General features: G+C 38.6%; 1 protein-coding gene across 4 annotated transcripts in view; it reads right to left on the bottom strand.

Moving 5' to 3' along the window:
• LOC124596381 (prominin-like protein) overlaps positions 1-19,464 on the bottom strand; it is a 527,082-nt gene that overhangs the window by 251,878 nt on the left and 255,740 nt on the right. For all 4 annotated transcript variants that reach the window (XM_047135497.1, XM_047135496.1, XM_047135495.1 and 1 more), the window contains one exon: positions 11,992-12,241. In XM_047135497.1, the coding sequence (XP_046991453.1) occupies positions 11,992-12,241 (250 nt within the window). The remainder of the gene's footprint in view (positions 1-11,991; positions 12,242-19,464) is intronic.

Below are 19,464 nucleotides of genomic sequence, written 5' to 3'. Positions count from 1 at the left end.
ACTACAGTAACACTGATTTGTAATCATGCATCTTAGAATGCTAGTGACAACTCATGAATTTAGACAATCATCCACAACTGAGGGTAAATGTAACAAGGAAAATAAAATTAAATGAACGCCTTTGTAATGTAGGCCCTAATGCAAAGAGTAGAATAAAAACTGACACTATCGTGAGTTTCAGAGCAACCGGCATGGGGTTCCGGAAGTTCCAATTCTGGAGCCACTGGTCATCTGTTTCACATATTTACAGTGCGCACAGCTTTAACAGCCACCCACAACAATCAGATCATACTAATCAGTAAAAAGTGGTATGTGAGTGAAGATGCATCAGGCATCCTCTGTATAAATACAGCCACCACTTGATTGACTAAACCAGAAATAAGTGTAACTGAATTGTGGTTTGGTACTGATCACTGAAAATGTGCAATGAAAACAACAAAAAGAAATTATCGGGCCATCAAAATTGTATAAGGGAAATAAACAGAGATGAGGAAAGAGACAGAAATTCAACAAAAATTAGTAATTATTATAAAACTTAAACATATACTTCCACACAATTTTCTGAATCCTTTGGGAATAATAAACCAGATCTGAATATTGTGAGGACATCAAAAAACTACTTTAAATAGTGGTAAATGTTTTGCCTGTTACATGTTAATCTAGATGTGTTGTTTCGATTTAATCATGGTCACCAAATGTTGGTGGGCTCTCTCCAACTCTCTCAACCAATCCAGTGCAAATACAAGCACACTGTTAAGACGGGTCTCTTAGTGTCCTTGTAATGTTAAGAGATTGTATTTTTACTTGTCCTTTATTGTTTTTGGCAATTTTGAAGAACACAATCAAATATAACAATCAGGGTATGGTGAGTTACATGCCCACGAGTTTCACTTTGGTTTGGTAGCTTTTTGGTTTCAAATTAAAAAGTGTGGTTGGAGCATGGCAAGGTTTTGGTGATATATATTTACACATGACTTAATTTGTGGTATTTTGTTACATGAAAGCCACTTTCCATGGAATGTGTTTCTCATGTGCTGCTTATTTTAGATCTCAGATTGCAACAACCAAAACTTGATTAAACAAAGAATGTTTCTGAGGTTAGTATTGAAGCAATGCCTTGTTCACTTTTGGTTTAATAGTTTTCTTGTGGTCATGTGCAGAAAAACATTTAGACAGCTAAAAACTCAAAAACCAATGATTTGCTTCTGCTGATGTTATAGGCATCCTAGTGCGATTTTTCTCAATTAACATAGAAAAAAAGGGTAATTACAGTTTTATTGTATGTACAGTACTGATGAGACCTTTTTGTCCTACTGAAAACAGGGAAAATACATCGTGCTTGTTAGTTTACTATTGTATGTAGTATACGATTGGTTAGTTATTTACTTATTTATAGAATGGCTTTATGGTGAATTGCACAGTGTAATTGCTTTTCTAGGGGAATACGAGCTTCATCCTCCTAGTTCAAATAGGTACATGTTGGGAAAAATTAGCATACTGTCTGACAGTTGCAGCTTTATAGCAGTATGGTGAAGTTGTGTTGTTTGTATGACAACTGAGAAATAAATTAATATGTCATAAGTAAAACTCCTGAATATGACTGATCTATAAAATGCTATCCAATTTGTACTATAGTCTCTAGTCCACTGTGCCGTATGTCAGCACTGTATAAGAGTCCGACAAAACATATGTAGTAACCTAGGACAAATCATTCTCCCTCTCATGTTCCCACACTCCACAACAGCCTCAAATCTTTAGCAGTCATTAGCGGGAGCAATTTTCCTAGCAAAAATCCTACCCATTCACTCCCTCACTGAATAAGTAGTATTTTTGTAATGTACAACATTTCAACTATGATAATCACAATGGCAGGTATCTTTAATGTACTTGCAAAATTTTGAAGAGGAGAGCTCTAAACTAAATTGAATTAGCAATTCTGGTTTCATAAAATTCAGAGTATCCATCACATCACATAATCTAAAATTCATTTTTTGAAAATACACATTCTACACAGCAGTTAGATCTTTGTATGAAGGGCACAACTGCATATTTCTTTAGAAATAATGAAGATCTGTTACAATTATTATCACAATGGTAGTGTGTCAGTCTTTGTGCTATTGCATTTCAACAATGTAATGTTACAATCAAAACTTTCATGAAGTAAATTACCAAAAGCATTCTTAGTGGTCTCAAAACTCTTTCTCAAATTTATCAAGAATCAAATTAGACAATGAAATTTGCCACCAAATGTCACCCACTTCTCTATGCAAATTCATTATTGGATGTATTATTTACTTCAGTCATTTCAGCATCATGTCCTTACATATTTCTCAGGTGATACTGTTTTATCTTAGTGCACATAATAATTTTGGATAAGTCAAAATGCATCACACTACAAACATTTCAATTCCATTTCATGTAGTGAGGCATATTGTCAGAGTAAGACAACAAGATACTTGAAACTAAGACATCTTTGAGAAATGATAACACACATAAAATACTATATAGTCTTGTGTGTGTGTGTGTGTGTGTGTGTGTGGGGGGGGGGGGGGGGGGGGGGGGGGAGGGGGGGGGGGGGGAAGAGGCACTTAAATTATTACAAGAGGCTGCAAAATCACATCAAACTGGCTCTGCATGTCAGTCTCATTTGGATCACTTCAAGTCCACTGTTTTCAGTTTCTGATTGTTACCAACCTCAGCAATCACAGTGGCCATTTTTCTCCTACTTATTGAGTTGTACCACAGCCTTCATTTAATTTCACATTCTTTGCTACAAGAGAGAATGCTTCTACGTGCTCTTCCCCCATAGAGGCTTGTCTACTGTACCTCTGCATCCCACCTCTCTCCTGAAGTAATTGGCCAACTTTTCATGTGCTTACAGTACACGTTAGGGATAAATCTGCTTCTTACATTTGTGCACTTTATGATTAAAGCTTTAAACCATTGTTCCCTTTGTGTACAAGGGCATTTTAATTCTCAAAATTATTCAAATTGACATCTGCAAAGCAACAAAAAAATTTCTGTGTGAAAGCTTTATGTCTACAAGCTTTAAACTGAATTTAAAGAATTACTAATACACTTTATTGCTTGTAAGCTAGCCTGTACACCTTATTGCATATTTTAATGCTTACTACCAAAGTTCTTACTTTGGGTGTTATAAGGCACTTGTGAGAGAAAAACAGTACAAAATTTTCATATATATATTTATTTATAAATAAAATAATAAATACGAACTATTTGAGCTAACCACACAATTCATCCCACACTTCGCAGGGGTGTACCATTAAAACCACATGCAAAGTTTCATAAAAATAACTTTTATATTTTTTGAGAATATGGTACCTACAGAGGAATAGATTTTTATACTTAGTATTTATCAACTAATTTTTTTTTATATTTTAAATTTGAAACCTTAGAACCATGAATATTTACACCAATGTTTCTTTATATAGAACTTTAAGAGGTATAACGATTTATGTTCCCCAACAGCAAATAAAAACTTGTACATCCTACCCGGTTCCCTTGAGGGCCCAGTGTCATTCTAGAGAGCAAAAATGCTCTGTTTCATGCTGAGAGCTAATTTCTCACAGCTGAATTGTTAGAAGCTTTAGAGGAGTATGACAGGAACTATCCATTACATGCATATCAAAGAAAGGAGGGAAGGCAGGAAGTTTCAAGTGCAGTCAACAGCTGAGGTCATTAGAAGCAAAAGTTCTGTTTGTTGGAAGAGAAAGGGGTGTGTGTAGCTTTTTCATTGACTCATTCCGACATTTGCTGAAAATGGTAGGGAAAACCACAGAAAACCCAAATTTGGTGACTGGTCTTGGGATTAAACCCAGGTCACATAAATGTGAGTTCAGTACCTTTGTTACTATATCAACGGTAGTCAGTCACACACACGTGCCCGAGTGTGGTTGTGACTTTCTGTTTTCTTTGAATTTCTTAAAATAGTCATTAATAATACATCTAGCCCTTAATTTATACAGCTATATTAAATTTAAAGTAAGAGCTAGAGTGACATTTTTGCAAATTATACCAGAATATTTTGTGCCATTTTTCTCATTCTATCAATTTCAATTTCAGCACACTGACTTATTTAAAAGGTAAAGAGAAAAACTGTTTATTAATACTGCAGATTTCCTGACTACTGGCCAAGATAAGTAAGAAGTCAACACTGCTGACATCATGTCTGCTGCTTGTATAAGCATACAAATGTCACCTGCAAGACCACTGTCTCCAAGGACATCAAGGCCAATGCAAAGTATTTCTAAAGGTGGTACGGTATTTGACAGAAAAACCACCAAAGCAAATCATAAAGGATGATTATCCACAAGATGCTTCAAATCCAAGGTTTTCAACTTACTATTACGAAAGGCATTTAGGAAACGACGAGAAGCATCGGAGAAAATAGCTCTCTTCAGATTCGAAAAATGCTGTTTTCTGCTTATGTTGTAAGTTTTTCAAAACAAAACAAAACAAATTTTCTGAGAGAATCAGTGACTGGCAGTACTTAACTTTATAGTCAAAAAGACACAAGAAAAGTTTTGTATATTTCAGTAATTGTAAAAAATGGATTGAGCTGAATAAGTCTTTAAAAAACAAAACAACTGTTGACAGAGTGCATCAAAAACCTGTAGAATCTGAAAAGGAGTGCTGGTAAAATGTTATTAAAGGGATTATATACACTATGTGATCAAAAGTATATGGACACCTGGCTGAAAACGACTTACAAGTTTGTGGCGCCCTCAATCGGTAATGCTGGAATTCAATATGGTGTGGGCCCACCCTTAGCATTGATGACAGCTTCCACTCACACAGACATACATTCAATCAGTTGCTGGGAGGTTTCTTGGGGAATGGCAGCCCATTCTGCATGGACTGTTGCACTGAGGAGTGGTATCGATGTCGGTCGGTGAGGCCTGGCATGAAGTTGGCGTTTCAAAACATCCCAAAGGTGTTCTATATGATTCAGGCAAGGCCTCTCTGCAGGACACTCCGTTACAGGGATTTTATTGTTGTGTAACCACTCCGCCAAAGGCCATGCATTATGAACAGGTGCTCGATCATGTTGAAAGACGCAATCGCCATCCCCAAATTGCTCTTCAACAGTGGGAAGCAAGAAGGTACTTAAAACTTCAATGTAGGCCTGTGCTGTGAATGTGCCATGCAAACAAGGGGTGCAAGCCCCCTCCATGGAAAACATAACCACACCATAACACCCCCGCCTCCGAATTTTACTGTTGGCACTACATACGCTGGCAGATGACGTTCACCGGGCATTCGCCATACCCACACCCTGCCATCAGATCGCCACATTGTGTACCGTGATTCGCCACTCCACACAACGTGTTTCCACTGTTCAATCGTCCAATGTTTATGCTCCTTACACCAAGAGAGGCGTCATTTGGCATTTACTGGTGTGATGTGTGGCTTATGAGTGGCCGCTCGACCATGAAATCCAAGTTTACTTTCCTCCTGCCTAACTGCCATAGAACTTGCAGTGGATCCTGATGCAGTTTGGAATTCCTGTGTGATGGTCTAGATAGATGTCTGCCTATTACACATTACGACCCTCTTCAACTGTCGGGCGGTCTCTGTCGGTCAACAGATTTGGTCAGCCTGTATGCTTTTGTGCTGTATGTGTCCCTTCACATTTCCACTTCACTATCACATTGGAAGCAGTGGACCTAGGGACGTTTAGGTGCATGGGAATCTCACAAACACACATGTGACACAAGCGACACCCAATCACCTGACCAAATTCGATGTCCGTGAGTTCTGCGGAGTGCCCCATTCTGCTCTCTCATGATGTCTGATGACCACTGAGGTCTCTGATATGGAATACCTGTCAGTAGGTGGCAGCACAATGCACCGAATATGAAAAACATATCTTTTGGGGGGTGTCCAGATACTTTTGATCACATTGCATTTCATGGAAAGAGCAGGAAATTATATGACAGGTTCAATGGCAATTTTCTGAAATGCACTGAAATGTTAGGAACCTTCGATCCAAGTATTACTGAACACATAAAGCATGTGATGAATGATAGAACTCTCATGAATATGACAAGCTATCTCTGAGACAAAATTCAAAACGACATAATTTCTTTATTTGCAACCCAAATCCAAAGTCACAATTCAAATTTATGCTGAACTAATAAATATTTTTCAATTATAATTGACTGTAATCCCAATTATTCACATGTGGAACAAATTAGTGTTATTAATAGAGTTGTTAAATGCAACACTTACAACACTTGGAAATAAGAGAGCACTTCTTAGTTTTTTGTGCTATTTTTGATGCTACTGGCACCTGTCTAAATTTGGTTATTACAAGAGAGCTATCAAAACGTAATCTGGAAACAATAATTTAAGGGGGGCAGATCTATGTAAATGGTTCAAACATGCACAGTAAAAACAATGGTTTGAAAAAGCGATTGTTGGGGCTAAATCTTTGGGTGCTTACATTTTGCTGCAAAATCGGAAAGTTAAAGACTGCAAGCCCTTGAAAAGGGTGAGAACTGTGTACTTGCTTTATTTTTACGTACTTCACATGCAGCCGTTTTGACATAGTCCAAGCCAGCCACGAATTAATTCATTTTCAATTACCTCCTTTTACAGCCTCAAAGAAAAGGTAAACTCCTACATCTTCTCTATAGTAAAAGGTGCCACAGTACAATAATAATAGCTGTGTACATCAATATCTTCACTTGAATGGCTATTATTAAGCAATGAACGCACATACTCCAATTCGCTCAAGCTTTATTCAACACTAAAAAGGTAAAAAAGCGTGACAAAACAGGACCATCTTTAACATATCTTCTTTCTCTACAAAGATCATAATATTCCATCTGGCACCAAAATTATTTATTAGAACACTTTAAAGGCAAAAATTAATAACATACATCCACATAATATGATAACAAGTACTATTCGCAGATAATATGATAAGTTATCAAAGGTGAAAGAACTTCATATGTATCCAATGTTGTACCAAAGAATTAGATGCCGATGAAAATTGTATTATACCTGTTAATGTGTATGTAATCCACTGACTCTATCCAGACAAAGCAATCCACAACCACAATACACAAAAACACCAGAAATAAATATGACCTATCCATGTACCCAGAATCGAATACGATGAAATATGGCCTCAACGTGTGAAGGTAAAACTTGTCTCATAAAATAACACATGGAGAATTGGTATGAAACCAGCATATACAACTTGGTAATATCAAAAAAAGGTGTAATGGTGTAAGACAGCCACTTACAACACCCTCTGCAGAACTTGAGTACCCAGGTAAAAATCCAGCCAGTCATACAATGTACCTTCAGCAAATGTCACAGGCATTAAGGTTGCAAGGCTAACTAGATGACTGACAGACGAGTGTTAAGATGGCTACCCTCTACTCACTACAAGACACACCCAGACCACCTACATCATACCATACCAAAAAGTGGTACTAGTCTGTGACGATGCAGCACAACATAAAGGATATCTCATTAGTATCTACCCATCAAGTAACAGAAAAATATCTGAATGGTAAACCACACGAGAAGTTAACCATACATATTGGACACACACAAAATACTGCATTCTCCGTAACAGTACATAAGACTTGATCAACGAGTTGTATCTAAACAAAGCGGTCAACAGAAATAAAATAAACATGACCTATCCATAAATCCTGTACCAAATATGGTCAGATATGGCCTGGACATGTGAAGAAAATATTCATGCCATAAAAGAAAAACATGGAATATCTGTATGGAACCCATACACATAACTGAACAGTGTTGCAAGTGGTGTAACGGTGTAAAATAACCACTTATACTAAACTCAATATGAGCTGTGCAACCAGGAAAAGGCCCAGACAGTTACATACTACAAATTCAATAAATGTTACAGGCATTATGGTTACACATCAGTAGACAAGTCAAGATAGAGAACAGTCAGAAGAATGTTAAGGTAGATACTCTGTAACAAACAAAATAAAATTTTAAAATGAAATTTAGAGTAGCATATACCTATGAAAAAATATATTGCAAACCAATACACCCTTAATCATTTAAAACAAATTAAAACCAAAATCCATTACATTCATGTAAAAGAAAATCTCATATGAAAGACACACATGTTGTCTAACAGATAACCACATTATTAATTAAATAGTGAGAAGGGCACACTACACACCAGTAACAAATCATTAGTAATTCCAGTGTGACTCTTTACTGTAAAACTACGAACACATGATAGTAATCCATGAGTCGACTATAGATACTTCAAACAAAATCATTGGCAATGCCATACGTCACGTGCAGTGGAACCCAAGTGAGGGTAAATGCAAACCCATGTAAAACTGAAGACTGCTGCAGACACTAAATGTGTGGCACATGACTAAAATAACTGCACATCGAAAAGAGAGACACATTTGACCATATCTAGTGAAATTGTTGGGCTAAAACACGAAGTTCTACCACCAAGCATGTAACGAAACGCCAATGATGACAACACACGTCAGCACAGATCTTCATCTAGAGAACACTCCACAATATGCTACAATCCGTATATCGTGGATGACACCAAGCATGATCAGGTAACCCAAAATAAGTCCAGTAATAATTGTAACATGAAACAATCAATTACCCATAAGACTGCATTAGAGGCATGTACACAGTCCATGCTATAACAGTTATAAAAGGAAATGTGATCTGTTCCTTATAAATAACAGGAAAAGGACAGATGGCGGGGAAGGGGAGGGGTTGTGGAGGGAGAAAAGAGTTTAACTGCAGAATCATAAGACAAAGTGTAACAGACAACACAACTCCCCACCACCATAAACGATGCTCCTCTGATATGAGAACACAGGAGAAACCCCAACTAATATGACACTTTATCAAGAAAGTCTACATCAATACAGGAAACCCTTCCCAACAGTTACAGGACACAAGCCGTACAAGCATATGCAAAATACGCACAACACCACTGAAAGCACAGAGGAACTCATCTTAGCTAATGCTGAGGGGGTGAACACTAATCATATACATGGTCCCATGAGAGGCCAATGTATACGAACTGGCTTCCATAGAGTACTATTTAAAATGACATAAAAAAAACAATGAGTACCAGAAGGTACAACTCAAATAACTATCATTAAATGAAAACATCACAAGTACCTGTAACAATGATGATGTGTTTGCAACCATGAACCACCAACTGACTCAAGAAACATTCAAAATGGAACGTCCAAATATATGAGTCAGCGAATACTCAAAGAATTTGGTCGAATACCTGTGGTGAACTTTTCATGTGGTGTTCTATTCAAATATTTTTCGTTACTGTACAGGTAGATACTGATAAGGTGTCCACTATGTGATACAGCATCCTCACAGACTAGTACTACTTTTCGGTATGGTATGACATAAATGGTCCGGGTATGCCTTCTATTGAGCACTGGATTGGATATAGGGTAAAGTGTACAGGGTACAGGGTATAGTGTACAGGGTACAGGGTACCCAGCTTAACAGTCATCTGTCTATACTCTAGTTAGCCTTGCAACCTTAATGCCCGCGATGTTTGCTGACAGTACATTATATTATTGACTAGTTTTTAACCTGGTTACACAAGTTCTACAGAGGTGGTTGCCTTACACTGTTACACCTTTTTGCAACATTACCCAGTTGTGTATGTTAGTTCCACACAGTATAGTCCATGTTTTGTTTCACAACATAAGTATTCTCTTCACATATCCAGGCCATATTTGACCCTATTCAATACATGTATATGGATAGGTCGTATATTTTTCTTGTATTTTAGTGTTTTGTGTTTGTTGGCTGCTTTGTTTGGATAGGATTGGTGGATTACTTTCACATAATGGATATAATATGGTTTTCATGGTATCTAATTCTTCGGTAAAATGTTTGATACATAAGAAATTTTTTCACCTTTGATATTACTGTTAACTTATCATATTATCTATGGATACTACATGTAATGTGGATCTACATTATTATTTTTTGACACATACACGGGCTAGACAGTAGTTCTCATTTTCTACTTGCTTTATGGCAGTACACGATATATGGATGTATTCACACTTGAATGTTGTTCACCTTGAATAGTACAGGTTTTTTCCATATTCTGTACAATTTATGACAGAGGTCGTTTCCACATTTGGTCCTTTTGATAAATTTTGGACATCCATTTTAAACATATGGCATAAGGATACCCCTCTACAATTTGCACCTCAACATGTTTATGCTTTGTCATGACACAGCTTTGACGTGACATATAAATATGTTTATATTGTCGTTTAGATAGCTTTACCAATACTGACATTTAGATTTTATTGATGCTGTTCTTTTGTACAGGCTACCTGCACATGGATGTGTGTGTGTTGTTCATCCAGAACATTATCTTGGGTTTTGTATAGTCTGTGTATTGCATGACATAGGTGGTTTCCTACATTTGGCTTTATTATGTGTTCTTGGACATTCATTTTATGCATACGACATAAATATTCCCATGTACAATTTTCATCTCTGCATTTTATAACTTCAACAAGACATATAGATATACGTATACTGTCATTTTGATTGCTTTACCTACATTGACACTTATATAACTGTTGATGTCCTTTTGCAAGGACTACTTGCACATGATGCATTTTTCTGTGGCTTATTTAGTTCTGAAGTAGTAGTTGTTTCTTTTACAGATCTATCATTTTCTACAGCAATTTTTGTAGACTGGTAGGTTATGTCAGGATTTTGCAGTTTAATGTGTCCCCTACCTAACCAGTTTCTAATCGTGGAATATTTAATTAATAATTTTATTAATAAATAGTACCTTTGTACAATGTGTATGTGACAATGGATGTATCTGTTGGTTTTTATCAAATGATTACTGTAAATTCACTTACACAGTATGGTTCTTTATTCTTATTCTGTTTTTAATCTGTCTTTGTATTTGCACAATTCATAAGTTGATGATACTATCATTACTCTTCATGCATATCAGCCAGAAGATAGTGCACTGAGTCACCAAAACTGGTTGCCATATAATAAAATAACGTCAATATGATGTTTCATTTTATTATGTAAATAACTAACATCCAGTGCAGGGCTGACAGTGAACTACTACACTACATTTCTCAATTTAAATTTATAATTACCAATAACTAAGATGACATACTGCTGTTCACAGATGAAAATCAAGCACAGACATATGTCTGGAAAATCATTGTTGTAAGGCTGCTCTCCACAATATAATTACATCAAGTGCTCAAAATCAATTTCATCAGATATAGCATGAAAATGCACATTTTGCCAGCCTACTAAGTATAGCTTCTGTATTGTTCACCTCTTTACCACCATGTTACTAAGAATGGGAGAATATTACAGTAAATGTAGTTACCAAGCAAGTAAGTCACATGCAACTTCCGCTGCAGCAATAAAAAAGCATCTCTTTATGCAAATTATAATCATGCCAATGATCAATGTACTAGACATACCAAACCTACCGGTACAGTCCACATGCTGTGAAATCCTGTCCTGAAAACAATGAATTACATGTGTGTGGTATGATACACAATAAAAGAATGACAGTTCTACATTTGCTTAATTTGCCCTCCCTCCACTACCATCAATTCCCTTTATAACTTTCTTCCTTTATACCAATGTTTGTTTTTATTTTAAGAACTACTGTTTTCAAAAAGTGGAGTTTTGTTATCTGAAGTCCAGTTTTAATCCGTTTCAGTTTTGGGAACTGATTAAGTGCTCTTTTGTAGAAAGAAAAGGTAATGTTGGGCTTTATTATATTAAATGACACAGGGTTTGATTACTACTTTAGAAATAAGATCAATACGACACAATGCACATTAATTTTCACACACTATACCAGTTGTCATAGGGCTACATTTATGTTAATATTTATAATTCTACACTTAACACTCACAAAATAATACAAAACAAGTGATTCGATAAACTTACAATATTATTGTTGCAACAGCTGCCAATAATGTACCATATAATAAACGCCGGCATCCATCTCTGTGCTTTTCAGTTCGGGGGCGTTGTGAAGAACGGCAACATCGGCAGCAACAGAGGATGAGCCCAGCTAAGGGCATCACCACAGCAAACAGCAAACCCACACTAACCACTGCTAATGTGCCAGCATGGAAGCTCAACAATGGCTGCAGATGTGCCCAATCAAGATAAAACTGGTCCTCTTCTACGTATCCTGCACAAGAAAATAAAGTACTTGAAAAAACATTGTTGTCTATTTTTCACTATATTTTAGATGATAACAAAAAACTATATGAATATGAGAAAACAAAGTGGATAAATCTCAATCCAAAAACAGCAATGAGAGTAACAAGTTCTGAGCATTATATATCTCCAAGCTTACACGAAATCATATATCTAAAAACAAAGATGATGTGACTTACCAAACAAAAGTGCAGGCAGGTCGATAGACACACAAACAAACACAATCATACACACAAAATTCAAGCTTTCACAACAAACGGTTGCTTCATCAGGAAAGAGGGAAGCAGAGGGAAAGACGAAAGGATATGGGTTTTAAGGGAGAGGGTAAGGAGTCATTCCAATCCCGGGAACGGAAAGATTTACCTTAGAGGGAAAAAAGGACAGGTATACACTCGCATACACACACATATCCATCCGTACATACACAGACACAAGCAGACATTTGTAACAGCAAAGAGTTTGGGCAGAGATGTCAGTTGAGGCGGAAGTACAGAGGCAAAGATGTTGTTGAAAGACAGGAGAGGTATGAGCGGCAGCAAATTGAAATTAGCGGAGATTGAGGCCTGGCGGATAATGAGAAGAGAGGATATACTGAAGAGCAAGTTCCCATCTCCGGAGTTCTGACAGGTTGGTGTTAGTGGGAAGTATCCAGATAACCCGCACGGTGTAACACTGTGCCAAGATGTGCTGGCCGTGCACCAAGGCGTGTTTAGCCACAGGGTGATCCTCATTACCAAGAAACACTGTCTGCCTGTGTCCATTCATGCGAATGGACAGTTTGTTGCTGGTAATTCCCACATAGAAAGCTCCACAGTGTAGGCAGGTCAGTTGGTAAATCACGTGGGTGAGAAGAGAGGATATACTGAAGAGCAAGTTCCCATCTCCGGAGTTCTGACAGGTTGGTGTTAGTGGGAAGTATCCAGATAACCCGCACGGTGTAACACTGTGCCAAGATGTGCTGGCCGTGCACCAAGGCATGTTTAGCCACAGGGTGATCCTCATTACCAAGAAACACTGTCTGCCTGTGTCCATTCATGCGAATGGACATCTGTTGCTGGTCATTCCCACATAGAAAGCTTCACAGTGTAGGCAGGTCACTTGGTAAATCACGTGGATACTTTCACACGTGGCTCTGCCTTTGATCGTGTACACCTTCCGGGTTACAGGACTGGAGTAGGTGATGGTGGAAGGGTGCATGGGACAGGTTTACTCCTAATGATCCAACTCCCCAAGACACTATCCAAATTGAATCCTGCCTGGAACAGTTCCGTCCTCCGTCACAGCGGAACCCACCTCCTCTTCCTCAAAATCACCCTCTCCAAACTTTCCAGGAATTTCTGACTTCCAGCCTTGCCTCTCAATCCTCCTTAAAAAACCTTAATCCTACTCCCAACATCACCACTGCTGAAGCCCAGGCTATCCGTGATCTGAAGGCTGACCGATCCATCGTCATTCTTCTGGCGGACAAGGGTTCCACGACCGTGGTACTTGATCGTCGGGAGTGTGTGGCTGAGGGACTGCGTCAGCTTTCAGACAACACTACATACAAAGTTTGCCAAGGTAATCCCATTCCTGATGTCCAGGCGGAGCTTCATGGAATCCTCAGAACCTTAGGCCCCCTACAAAACCTTTCACCTGGCTCCATCAACCTCCTGACCCCACCAACACCCCACACCCTTACCTTCTACCTTCTTCCTAAAATTCACAAACCCAATCATCCCGGCCGTCCCATTGTAGCTGGTTACCAAGCCCCCACAGAACGTATCTCTGCCTACGTAGATCAACACCTTCAACCCATTACATGCAGTCTCCCATCCTTCATCAAAGACACCAACCACTTTCTCGAACGCCTGGAATCCTTGCCCAGTCTGTTACCCCCGGAAACCATCCTTGTAACCATTGATGCCACTTCCTTATACACAAATATTCCGCACGTCCAGGGACTCGCTGCGATGGAGCACTTCCTTTCACGCTGATCACCTGCCACCCTACCTAAAACCTCTTTCCTCATTACCTTAGCCAGCTTCATCCTGACCCACAACTTCTTCACTTTCGAAGGCCAGACATACCAACAATTAAAGGGAACAGCCATGGGTACCAGGATGGCCCCCTCGTACGCCAACCTATTCATGGGTCGCTTAGAGGAAGCCTTCTTGGTTACCCAGGCCTGCCAACCCAAAGTTTGGTATAGATTTATTGATGACATCTTCATGATCTGGACTCACAGTGAAGAAGAACTCCAGAATTTCTTCTCCAACCTAAACTCCTTTGGTTCCATCAGATTCACCTGGTCCTACTCCCAGAATCCCTGAACCATTACACCAACAACCTGAAAACAGCTTTCGCATCCCGCAACTACCCTCCCGACCTGGTACAGAAGCAAATAACCAGAGCCACTTCTTCATCTCCTCAAACCCAGAACCTCCCACAGAAGAACCCCAAAAGTGCCCCACTTGTGACAGGATACTTTCCGGGACTGGATCAGACTCTGAATGTGGCTCTCCAGCAGGGACACAACTTCCTCAAATCCTGCCCTGAAATGAGATCCATCCTTCATGAAATCCTCCCCACTCCACCAAGAGTGTCTTTCCGCCGTCCACCTAACCTTCATAACCTGTTAGTTCATCCCTATGAAATCCCCAAACCACCTTCCCTACCCTCTGGCTCCTACCCTTGTAACCGCCCCCGGTGTAAAACCTGTCCCATGCACCCTCCCACCACCACCTACTCCAGTCCTGTAACCCAGAAGGTGTACACGATCAAAGGCAGAGCCACGTGTGAAAGCACCCACGTGATTTACCAACTGACCTGCCTACACTGTGGAGCTTTCTATGTGGGAATTACCAGCAACAAACTGTCCATTCGCATGAATGGACACAGGCAGACAGTGTTTCTTGGTAATGAGGATCACCCTGTGGCTAAACATGCCTTGGTGCACGGCCAGCACATCTTGGCACAGTGTTACACCGTCCGGGTTATCTGGATACTTCCCACTAACACCAACCTGTCAGAACTCCGGAGATGGGAACTTGCCCTTCAGTATATCCTCTCTTCTCGTTATCCACCAGGCCTCAATCTCCGCTAATTTCAATTTGCCGCCGCTCATACCTCACCTGTCTTTCAACAACATCTTTGCCTCTGTACTTCCGCCTCAACTGACATCTCTGCCCAAACTCTTTGCTGTTACAAATGTCTGCTTGTGTCTGTGTATGTACGGATGGATATGTGTGTGTGTGTGTGTGTGTGTGTGTGTGTGGTGTGTGTGTGTGTGTGTGTGTGTGTGCGCGCGCGCGCGCGCGCGCGAGCGCGAGAGTGTATACCTGTCCTTTTTCCCCCCTAAGGTAAGTCTTTCCGCTCCTGGGATTGGAATGACTCCTTACTCTCTCCCTTAAAACCCACATCCTTTTGTCTTTCCCTCTCCCTCCCTCTTTCCTGATGAAGCAACCGTTTGTTGCGAAAGCTTGAATTTTGTGTGTATGTTTGTGTTTGTTTGTGTGTCTATCGACCTGCCAGCACTTTCGTTTGGTAAGTCACATCATCTTTGTTTTTAGATATATTTTTCCCACGTGGGATGTTTCCCTCTATTATATTCATATCCTTACATGAAATCAGTTTGTTAAAAATAAACAGCTGACAGTTTTGATGAAAACTGACTAATATAAGCTTCCCAATCATCTGTAACAGAAAACAAATTTATTATAACAAATAAACTGGAGAGACCAGTATCAATCATGTAAACAAACAATAAAGAGTCTATTTGCCTATTTATGCATATTGTGCATTAGATGTCAAAACCTGTACCACGTATCAATCTTCTGCAGATTTTCCTGCATGTTTGTACAATTTTTTAACTTTTCTACACACAACAACATCATACATGAAAAGCCACATGGAGCCACAATGAAGCTTCCACACTATAGTAGAATGTGTTCTGTTTTGAAAACTTCCTAACATATTAAAACTGTGTGCCAGACCAGAATGTGAACACAGAACCTTAGTTTTCAGGCACAATGCTCTTACCAACAGCCATGACTCACAATATGGCCTCACAGTTTTAGTTCTGCTAGTACCACTTTCCTATTTTCCATACTTCACAGAAGCTCTCTTACACACCTTGTTGGACTAGCACTTCTGGAAGAAAGGATACTGCAGAGAACTATGTTAACTACAGCTTATGAGACTGTTTCTAGAATGACTCATTCACTTTACAGTGGAGTGTGCCATTTTCAAACTTTGGAAACATCCACATAATTCTTCAACACTATAGAGAGTGAGTTTGTATTGCCTTGTAAAACAAGCCCAGTTTTCAGTTGTAAACCTCGTTTTAGTAAGGATTAGACTAATCATGGTATCTGTTGTGTTTTCAAATGTACGAAACACGGTTCCTTTTGTTCATCACTAGAAACCACTGTCTACTATATAAATTATTTTGTTTTATTGTACTCATGTTCTCTTTGAACTGAACCAAACATATAGCATGCAATAACTCAAAAAATGCGCATATGGGTTAGTATTTTCTCTGGCCAATCTCTCCATTTTATATGATATATCAATTGGGCATCCAAACAGTTACTGCATTTAAGGCTTCAATTTTCATTTACAGTTTTATAATAACCCTGCCCTATCGAACAGAACTCTTTCAGAAATTTGGTGCCCAAATAACAAATTCATGTCCATTACTTTTATTGTATTATCTCCATACTGAATTTCCTTAGCACCACCTGATTTAATTCAACTATACTCTATTACTCTCATTTCAATTCTTTTTAATACTCATCTTATAACCTCTTTTCAAGATGATGTACATTTTGTTCAACTTCTCTTTGTTCAACATGTCTCTGAAAGTCTGTTTCTGTCATAATTACAATGTCATTGGCAAACCTTACATTTTTATTTCTTTTCTCTGAAATTTAATCCTTATCCCAATGTCTCCTTCAGTTTTCCCTACTGTTCACTCGGTGTGTCGACTGAGTAATGGCACAGATATGCTACACTCCTGTTTCATTCCCTCCTCAATTATCAGAACTGTTTCCCTTTCATGTCCTTCATTCTTATAACATCAGCCTGACTTCTTTATGAATTTTAGACACATTTGTGCTCCCCATTTTTCCTCCTGCTATCTACAGAATTTTAAAGAGTGCATTCCAATCAGCAGTGTCTCTATATCTTTCTCTAGATCTACAAATGCTATAATTTAGATTTCCCTCTCTTCATCCTATACTCTTGAGACAGTACTGCCTTGAGTGTTCCTACATTTCTCTGGAATCCAGACTGAATTTCACTGAGATTTGTTTCTCATCATTAAATAATTCGTGTCAGTACTTTGCAGCTACAACATATCAAACTAACTGTTAGGTAATATTCACACCAGGCAGCACCTACCTTATTTGGAATTAGAATTATTACAGCCTTCTCAAAGTCTGATGGTATTTTGCCTGTTTCACACAGCTTCCAATCAGGTGGAGTAGTTTTGTCATGGATGGCTCTCCCAAGGATCTCAATATTCATAAAGGAATGTCATCTATTCCAGAATCCTTGCTTGGACTTAGGTCATACAGTGCCCTGTCTCACAGTACCATACCTCCTATCTCACATTTATTTGCACCCTCTCATCTTTCTATAATACTGTCTTCAACTATGTCTCCCTTGTATAACCCATCTATATATTCCTTTAACGCTTTCACGTACATGGGACACATCTGTGCCAATTATAAATCACCTTACTAATTGGACTGTAATCACAGTTGATGTGCTGCAGATGCTCTACTTGAAGCAGAGATATTTGTTTTCTTTAATATCGTACATCTTTGGTGGCAACAATTACTATAACTACTATTAGTCGTCGGTTATTGTTGGTGGTTCTCACTTCGAGCAGACACACAAATTTATTCACTTATTGTGTGTGTATTGTGTTCTCTGCCTTACTGTCAAAGCTTGAAAGTACATTCAGTTGAGTTTCTCTTTCACTTTAGACCATTCATTTAGAAAATAAATGTATTTCATCAGTGTAAATCTTTATTAACATTCTTTGGGACATAGTTGTCCCAATGTACCACAATGGTAATTTGTGTACTTGTTGTTGAATGTCATGAAATCGTTACTATAAGGTATTTAAAAACACACAAACACACACACACACACACACACACACACACACACACACACACAGAGAGAGAGAGAGAGTGGTATTTAAAATTCGGTTGAAAATATATTATCTTTCATTTTATTAAATAAGCAGAAAAAATTTGTACTGGTATAATTTCAAATCTGCTTTTAGGTCATGTGCTCCAGAAAAAGAGAATTTTTCATCGCTGATGAAAGTGTTGTGCTGATTTTGGAGGCTTGCAGTAGTGATGACGAAGATAATCTGTTACTTTTCTTGAAGGAGATACGGAAGATGAAAGAGAACATGTTGTTATAGAAGATCCTGAAAAAGAAATACGTAGCCCATATAGCAAACAAAGGCATACGGACGAAATATCAGAACCAAATGCTGAGGTACCCGATTCCCTTCCAGATTTACCAGAATTTAAATGGTCCAGAACTTACCAACCAAGACAGTTCAGTGATAACATGAATCATGAATTTGCAAAAGTGCTTTTGTTTAGTGTCCGTGAAAATCGTGAAATGCCATAGCCTTTTGAAAATTTTTCTTCCACTATTGTCCTAAAAGATTTGGTGCACGATATATTAATTCCTCAAAGTATTCGGTATCCAGAACAATCAGGCAACACATTCAGCACATATGAGGATGAAATCAAGGCATTTCTTGGTATGAACCTGGTAATGGGGTACCAGATTTTGCCTACATTTAGAAGCTACTGGGCAACTGAACCCGATTTAGGTGTTCCTTATATAGCTCAGATTATGCCACTACATCTTTTTGGAGAGATTCGAAAGTACTTACATTTTTCCAACAATGCAGATCAGTCAATAAAGGCAGACCACACATACAAAGTGAGACCTGTAATTACCCATTTGAAGAAAACCTTCCAGGAATCTCTTAGTGCAACTAGGGCTCAATCTGTAGATGAGCATACGATCAGATTCAAAGGACATAATATTATGCGACAGTATGTCAAAAATAAGCCAGTCAAAATGTGGTGCATATGTGATTCGGAAACTGGCTACCTATTTGAGTGTGATTTATACACTGGCAAAAAAACCCTCAGGTCCTGAAGTAGGGCTTGGTGA

This window comes from Schistocerca americana, chromosome 2, assembly GCF_021461395.2.
Source record: "Schistocerca americana isolate TAMUIC-IGC-003095 chromosome 2, iqSchAmer2.1, whole genome shotgun sequence".
Classification (NCBI taxonomy): Eukaryota; Metazoa; Arthropoda; class Insecta; order Orthoptera; family Acrididae; genus Schistocerca; species Schistocerca americana.
The sequence above is the reverse complement of the archived record's forward strand: the minus strand, read 5'-3'. Positions and strand labels throughout refer to the sequence as shown.